This window comes from Adelges cooleyi, unplaced genomic scaffold (assembly GCF_023614345.1).
Source record: "Adelges cooleyi isolate 19-005CV unplaced genomic scaffold, UGA_ACOO_1.1 ACOO_flye_CR_arks_rails_tigmint_CR_PRNA_23, whole genome shotgun sequence".
NCBI lineage: Eukaryota > Metazoa > Arthropoda > Insecta > Hemiptera > Adelgidae > Adelges > Adelges cooleyi.
The window spans coordinates 64,213-73,398 of NW_026095893.1; the positions used below are offsets into that span (position 1 = coordinate 64,213).

At 30.0% G+C, this 9,186-nt stretch overlaps 1 protein-coding gene across 1 annotated transcript; it reads left to right on the top strand.

The window, feature by feature from the left end:
• Positions 1–4,620: 4,620 nt before the first annotated feature.
• On the top strand, positions 4,621–8,893 carry LOC126835796 (uncharacterized). Its single transcript, XM_050568617.1, has 11 exons — positions 4,621–4,723; positions 5,015–5,081; positions 5,153–5,182; positions 5,307–5,357; positions 5,665–5,718; positions 6,325–6,354; positions 6,441–6,464; positions 6,600–6,650; positions 7,154–7,180; positions 7,653–7,745; positions 8,625–8,893. The coding sequence occupies exons 2-11, from the start codon at positions 5,021–5,023 to the stop codon at positions 8,891–8,893; spliced, it is 690 nt and encodes a 229-aa protein (XP_050424574.1). The 5' UTR covers positions 4,621–4,723; positions 5,015–5,020.
• The last annotated feature ends 293 nt before the right edge of the window (positions 8,894–9,186 follow it).

Below are 9,186 nucleotides of genomic sequence, written 5' to 3' on the forward strand. Positions count from 1 at the left end.
TTTAATATTTACATTACACCGCCTTTTGGTTTTAGACCTTTTTTTTTTGTCTATTATTGCTTTTAAAATTACTCATTCAACTAAGTTTACATTAGAGAATTTAAATTAAAATTCGATTTATATGGCTTAAGAACTAAACGTGGAATTTTTTAATTAAATGTAGGTGTAGTTTTAAGAATTATGTTAAAATATTAGACTTGTATATACAGTGGTTTTAGATAATGATATATTTTCAAAATATGTAGTCAAATTTCTTTTTGTTAAGGACAAAAAGAAAAAAGTTTAAAAAGTTAAAAAATGAAGAAAAACTCTTATATAATGTAATATTGTTATCTTTTTTTGTCAGGTGTATGTTGATGACGCTAGCTTGCATTTCACACCACTTGCCTGTCTTTACCTGTAAAAAGCCATAACTGCTTCTTCTTCGTATCGTGTCCGGTGCTGGACTTTATAATTATAGTTAAAATACATTAAAAAATAAGTAAAATATAAACAGTGTTTAAAAAATAATAAATAATTTTAAATATTTTGCCCGAGCCAATACTGATATAGCATTTTCGTCGACAAGCGCCAAGTCGTCAATTGTGCATCTCGGCGGAGCAAGGACGTATTGTAGTAGGCGTTCATCTGATTGACTCTCACCGCATTTACATATGCCCGGTCCTTCTTGGTATCCCCATTTTACCATGTTAACTCTTGTCTTGGCTACTCCGGCTCTTGGCCTATTTATCGTTTTCCACATGGGCCATGGTAGGTTTTCGCCTGACGGTAGGCGTTCATCAGGTGTGTCTGGTGTTTCAGCTTACAAATGGAGCTTACTCCATTTTTGTAGTCGATGCTGGTCAAGGGGATCCTGGATCACATTTGTATTGACAATGAATCTTCTTCTCGATTTAAATCTCCTTCGTGGTTTTAAGTAACCATACATGGGGTGCCTTTGGTTTATAGATTGTTTTGTTCTTTCAATGCATGTGGCCACATATCTCTGTATTTCCCCGCTAATGGATAAATTTTAATCGCGTAACTTTGAGGCATCCTGTTATCAACCTACAAGTTTCAATTAGTGCCGTATCGACGAGTTTAATATGTTTTGGTTGGTTCCCTATTGGGCAGGCGTACTCGCCAGTGGAGAAACGTTTGTTTTACACCTGTTCTTTAAATGTTGAAGGAGCCTCCACGAATATTGTGTACTTAATTGTAACAATCGGGTGCCACTGAAACGGCGGATTTTTATAACCGTCAACCAATCTATCAAAAACCGGTGCTGGAATGTCCTAACTGCTTATAATTGTTATTTGAATATTATTTTATCTACATCCCACTAGTGTTTATTTTACTCTATAACAGAAAAAAATATAATACAATTATCACCCAAACACGATCTTCATCCACAACGTGTAACAAGACCAATTAACACGCGCTTTTTATATTCAAAGACCTGTCAACGAAGGCATTAACAATATTATAATCTTTCCATATTTCTTTTTTTTTGCATGAAATTAGAAATGGATTGAATGGACATGACTATAAAAACGATAAGAAACATTAAATTGCCAGTGTGAATATTTATCCATATAATATTATACGTTTTTGCGACTTATGTTTTTATTGAAATATTTACAGAAAATGATTTTCATCACTTTCAGTTATAATTATGTTTAGAATCGTAAACTCCTGATGATTTGGCAAATAGTGTATTGATTTTGACAAAATTTACAAATGGAAAAAATCGCACAATTTATTTAGTTAAAATAATCATTATAATCAACTTAATATGTACCATAGGGATAGTTTATAGCAAAATATATAAAGTTCGAGATTATTTTGAGATAGAGTGAATTTTGTGATGTCGCGTACACGTTGATTATAAATGCAATAGTAGTAGTTTTATAGTATAATATAAATCTGTGTTGCATTACAAAAAAAAATATTCGACTATTATTAATCGAAATCTGATATATTGAGATGCAGAATTTCCAACTCCTCGGTACATTCTTCCGACCTCACAACACCATTTATCGGATTGAGTTCGTCGATGTAATCTGTAAGTAACCGAATGACGCTGAAATTGACCGTACTGAAAGCCAATTCCAGATGAGACAAGAAAGTTTTCGCGTTCTCCAAACTATTGTATTCGATCCATACAGCACTGACGGTTATTTTCAGAGATTTAATTTCTTCTTCGGTCAGGCTTGTGTATTGTGTTGTAAATTCTCGATTGTCTACAGCGAATTGATTGCTAGCGTCGCATCCGAAAGTCTGACAAAGCGTGACCAGTATTGCAACTAAAAAGCTGACCACACTGGCTATTGTCTCTATGCCGTTGATAAGATTTCTGAGAGCGTTCAGCAAGCTGTGGACATGTGAATCTTCGGTCAACTTTAACATAGTACCAAATTGTACCACTATTTTGTACCATTCTTGCGCGTAATAAAAGTAGGGGCCTGAATTAACAGTGTAATGCAGTAAATATGTAATGTGTTTCAACGTCAGACGGAACATGATGATTTTTAAAAAGTCATAGCACGCTTTATAGTATAATTTTATCGGATAAAGGTTGGTTTTGGTCCAGTCTAGATAACGCGCATTTACCCAAGCCTTATACAGTATCGAGCTAGTGTCGTTCCATTTCATTCTCAAGTTGTATACGTTTTGCAAGTCGTCTTTGAGCTTATCGTACAAGCCCAAGTTATTCAAAAAAAGCGATTTGGTTTTTGTATTCATTTCGAGCCTTTCTTTCAACAAACTATTACTAATTATATGATTATTTTGTAGCTGAGCTTTGGCTTCGCCGAAGTGCCGTATGAATATTATTTTTTTATAAGTATAAAATCCGAACGTCTGACGTGATTCTAACACGCTATCGTACCAGTCGAATAAATTGCCTTGACGACACCCGGCTAGGTCGGCTTCCAGTTTATTGATAACATAGACAAGTGTTTCAACAATTTTCGGATAGTCTCCCGTCGGATTTTTCGATTCCTGGTAAAAGACATTTACCAAACCCGTGAACAAGTGTAGTAACCACATGGCGCCAATACGTATTCCATTCAATCCCAAAAGCGAAACTATCTGCGATTTCACTATGTTGTTGATCTTACCAATGTAGCCAGTCAACCATTTGAATTCTGTATTGTAGGGTTCTTCAAGTAAAAGCTTAAATACCCGCATGTGTGTACACCCGTTAAACATGTATCCGCATTTTAAATCTTTATGGAGTTCATAGTTTGAAATATGTTTTGTCGTATAATCGTACCCGGTTTCTAATGACCACACTGAAATGTAAACGAACAACATCAAGACCAAAACAATTTTCATTGGACCGCAGTGTGTCATGTTTTAGTCTTGAATACGATTTAATTTGTACAGAAACGTTGCGACTAAAGATATTATTAGAATTAACTAGACAACATTTTAATAATTTTGTTTATTCGTATTCATATCGCCTTATAAAAAAAATAAACAGAGTACTGTATCTATATTTGTTTAGACCATATTTTTAACTGGCTAAAACACGTTTAATAATGTTTACTTACTAAATGTTATTTCGGTATATTTATTAAGTACATATCTTACCCACAACTTTGGCCGTTGCCAAACAACCTATGATACATCATACATATATATTTTTTGTATTAAGAAAAATGTATTTACAATTTATACAAATCGCACATTAAAAACCTAGTTATTTTCTCCGCTCCACAAAAAAACATTTAACCATGGATATGTTATCTCTTATCTTTTATCTTTAATCTCTCTATCTTTGAAAGTGAAAGTGCAACGCGAAAATGGCGAAAGAGAGAGGACTAATTTTGGTAGTGGGGTGTGTGAAATTATTGTACGAGTATACCCTATTTGGGAATGTGCTTCTTATCATAACTTCCTATTACATGAATACTATTAAGTCTTTTACTTATCTTGCCGAAGTTTATCTAGAAGTCAACAGAATCTGTATAATTGTGTTTGCGCGTTGTTGTATTGATATTTGGTATTTTTCTGTCTTAAATTACAACACAGTAGGATTGTGATGGACACAGTAATAAATATAAATATGATTGCAGACTGTTCGCTGTTTAAATAATTGTACTTTTAATAATTGATTATAAAACACTCTGTTAATCTCGTAAACTCTATAAAAATGACCGGAGACTATGCTGCTACGACAAGGAGTTTCGCCATTTTTACCGCGAAGATATATTATATGAGTATATAAGTATATTATATGAGGGAAAGAAGATATTACAACAGTTTATCTGTTTTGCCGATTAGTCATTAAGATAGGGAGTTTGTCAACCGGAAATAGCGTGCATATGAGGCGGTAAGTGATTACAGATTATAATATTTATTATCATTACCTGCCGATTATTTGAATTTGTTAGTAGATGATTTTGTGGCGTTGGCCATGCTGGTGGTTGTAACGATACAACATTTGTCACCAAAAATTGACATGTAGCGCAATAAAAATCGTGAGTGTAAAAATAACGTGTATTTATCACAATTCTACGAGAGCGAGTATGCCAGCTTTGTAAACAATTAAACAACAACACTCTGCAAAATATAATTTCATTTTACTTTTTCGACCGATGTATGTAAGCCCATCGACAAATCACAAAAAAATCACTTGAAGATATCTTGTTTAATAAGTCGATCGAGTTAATCTTTGTCTTAAAAGTTCAAACATTTTAATCAATTGAGCAAGTGACACTCTCAACTTCCAAAGATTGTAAGTACACACTGAACACTTTATACATTATTCCAATTGTATACGTTTATAGCTTCCCAGCGATAGTTTTTAACTATTCTTCCAACTCAATAATTTCTACATACATTTTTCTCTAAACTAGGAGCCGTGCTTCGAGTCAATACATTTAAATAAATAACTATATTACAATATTTATATATGATTGCAAATGTATTATTCTGTGCTTATAGTTTCATAAAAAATACTTATAATAAACAAGTTCAATATTTGTGCTTTTTTGAAAAACATTAAATGTTTTTTTATTATTTGCAGTTAAATATGATATTTTACTCCGTTTTGTTATCGTATGCATTCGTGAATATTTTGGCAGATAATATAAGTAATAATTTCATTTATTTTACCTACTCAAAGAAAAAAAAATTAATTAAAAACGTTTTGCTTTTTTTACAGACGACTATATAGAAGAGGTTAACATCACAAGTCAGTATTTTTTTTTTACTTACAAAATAACTTTTAATTTTTAAATTGTATTGTTCTAAGAATATGTTTCTTATATATGAATTATTGTTATTTTTTTTAAGACATTTTTAATTAATTATTACAGACCAACTCATTGAGACTGCTTGTCAAGTCTATGTTCCTAATGCAGGCCTGTGTAAGAAATGTTTAAAATGAATACACTGATATAAACATTTTTGGTTTTCCCGATTATCAAATTATTTATAAATATTAAAAATTATAGTCTCTTTAACTTAGAAGTATCAGATTTTTATAATTTCCTCAGAGTCTACTTGGCTAAAGTTAATAGACATTGCCTGTATAACCTAACAGAGAAAGTATCGTTAAGTTAAATAATTACCATTTAGAGCATGGTGTACTTTTATTATGAATATTTTTTCTACCATTATGATTTTATTTTTTTTTAAATTGTTTTTATACAAACCATTATTGTTTTATTTTAGATGGATTGGAGTATACAATTAAAAGAATTCTTCGCGAAGATAAATATCCAATGGGTAATCATAATAATATAACAAAACATAAATAAAATTAGTTTGTTAGTAGGAATACATTTGATATGAATATCCTAACAACAACTCATCCGATAGAATTCTATACTTTATAAAATTAAACTTGGTTTTAAAAAACAAACAAAAATGGAATTTTTTTAGCTGAAAGATAAGTATACTTATGAAATATTTCTACAACTGTTTTTTTTTTTATAACACAGCACTCAATTTATAAGAATGGTCCAGAGTAGTTTGTGGTCTTTGTGCCCTCGATTTTTGAATGAAACCTTCTTAATAATCTTAAGGTAATAAAAATTAACGATTCGGAGAGATTATCTAGGGGAAGTTGTTTAATTGAAGCTCTAACTAAGAAAACAAAGTATTCTTCATAAGTAGTATTGTCTTAGTAGGTAAATTCGCAGGCTTTTAGGTATAGGTAGAAATTTAAATTTTAGCCCAAGTCTTGTGCGCTTAGGCCTTCAAATACAAACACATGAGTTTTTTGCCTATTCAATAGAGCAAAGCACATTTTTTCAATTTTATTATTTAATTTAGAATGGTAAACTAAAATCAGTATAATTTAATAATCAATTAACGTAACATCGATTTCAGAGCAATTGAATTTCATGATGGCAATACCAGGTAACAATTTTCTTGGAATTTTATGGTCATATGTACACATTCGTTTGATGTTCATTAAGTATAAGACGTTTTCGTTTTAATTTCAGATTATACAAACAGATCTTTCAGCAGTAATTTTTATATACCTATATTATATTTCATATCTATAATACATTACACAGTCTAATATGTATATTATTAACATATATCGAGAATAATCACATACATAAACTATTAAATTAAAACTTAATTTGTTTTGAACATAGGATACACCAGATATCAGGAAAAAATGCAACGTGAAATAATCACCGCCATAGGTAAATTTAAAATGTATTTATTTATAACCATAACGACTAACATGTTAAATAGATGATGTCTTCCAGAAATGCATCTATAAATAGTTGTGGTATTTGCTTTAATATTAAATTTCCAAAGTATTTAACCGGATTCGAAAATTGTTTGGAAGATTCGCTGTTCAGTTATTATTTAAATGTCACTGATATTTGTAAAGTATAGTTGTAGCTTTTGTTCAGAATTGGGTGATTTTAAGGATTTGATGTTAAATCTAAAATATAGGCAAAATTATATGGAAATCTAGTTTTTTTATTATTACTAGACAAACCGATTCTTCAACAAGTAATTTGTGTTATAAATCATATTTCATAATTTTAATCTTCACATTATTTATATATAAATGTATAAGATATTTTACCTTGACTAATTGGTTTAGTTAATTTCTGGTTGAGTGTAACTTTTATAAATAAAATATAACAACCAGTTTTTATTAATTAATTTATTTTATCTTGATATTTTGTTACAGGTATTGATATTCCTAAGGCAAAACAAGGTAATCTCGCATTTATTCGATTATCATAAAATTTAGTTTTTCAATTGAATTTTTGAATTAAAAAAAATAAAAATCTACTTCGTCCGCCTCAAACTTGGAAGAATTGTTGATTTTTTACAATAATTTAAAAGACCGAATGTGCAAAAAAATATATTAGAAGTAATTTGAGGGGGCAGTAGTTTAGTATAGTCCCAAACTGGAGACTGGATGTTCTTATAAGTACGTTCACTGCACTGTTACCGGGGGGCTGGGCTGGTGGTTGGTGGCTGTTAGGCAAGTGTAGCTGCAGTCAGTCATAATTCGATTTCTGAGTTCTCTGCTAAACTCTAAAAAGTTTAGTAAGCCTTTAATGTTATATATTATATGGAGTGTGGCAAATAGTTTTTCTTGGTGAATATGTAAATAATAAAATATGTATAAAAAATAAATATATACACAATTGTAAAATAATTTTTTTAAACATATTTTGCAGGTGATAGTTTGGAAAGTCTAGGAGATAAAAGAAGAAAAATAACTGGCCCAACTATAAAACACTTACTCTACAACGTTATGCTACATGCGACACGTAAGTATTTATTTAAACTTATCATAGATTTGCTTTTTTAACTAAAATATCCGTGTGAACAAATGAAAATAATTAGTTTATACAAATATTTCTTTCTGAATTCTAACTAATTAAATTCTAGACATATATATCACAGATGCATTCCTATCATAGTAACACACAAATCAAGTTTTTTTTTTTAATTCAATATAAATACTTAAACTAATTTTCTTTTTCAAATCTTGGCTTAATAAATGGCGACTGGAGCCATGGCTAAATTTATATAATAAGGGACTAGGTACAAAATATAATTAAAGCTTCTTCATCTTCGCCTTACACTCCTAACTACATGGGGTCGGCCACCCTAGTCCTTTATTTCCATAGAGCTCCAATCTCCTACATCTCTTTCAATCACCTCAGCTATCCTCATATCACTCTTACTCTCTTTTCCTCTACATTCACCTTATAACAACAAAAAAAAACTACAAAATTGCAATTATTTTAAGAGAAAACTGGTGTAGGCCATTAAAGAATCACCCGGTATCATAATACAATACTTAGTCACCACTAAAACATATTTTTTTTAAATAAACAATTCCCAAAAGATGTATACTGAACAAGTTATACTTTTAGTTTCTAATATCTGTGTTTTTTTTTTAATAATAATTTTCAAATAAATAAATTATTCAAGAGCACTTGTATATTAAACAGTGTGATCTACTATGTTCCTCCAAGTAAAATAAAGTTGTCGAATAAGAGTAACATAGCTGTACAATATGGACATACTGTATATTTCATTATTTCCAATCGTGTTGCTTTTATACACGTGTATTAATTGTGTCTTACACAGTAAATAAAACTAGTAAGATAAATTTAACAAATTTGATTTTTTTTTTAAAGTTGGGCAAGAAGATGATCTTTCTCATAAGCAAAAATGTCATTTAATTGGATTGGCAATGAGTACAATAAATCCATCGAATTATATAGTAACCGCTAATATTGAAAATAATACTACTTGTGTCATAACTGATTTTAATAACAATATTAAAAAATACAAACAGTTTGAAGGCAAATTTTGGGAATTAGAACTCGATCATACAAAAAAAGTAAAACTTCTTGATCAGTTATATCAGCCAGACGATTTAGACCAGTTTATCGAATTCCTTTAAAATCAAGTTCGTTTTTAATAATTAAATGTTTAAATTATTTAACACTATTGTTATTTTATTTAAATAATTTTTTACATACAGCGCTAAAATAGTCATTTTAAAATTATTGATTTTATTTCTGTTAATTATACAATTTTGCGATTTTAAACAATTTTTTGTTCATTATTGCAACTATATCATTTTTTAATCGATATAAGATTTTGCAGTTTTTATCTCTTATACACCTCAGTTTTCTATAATCTCTTTTTGGTCCAAAACGTTAATAAATTTAAAAGTTATTATATAAAACTGGC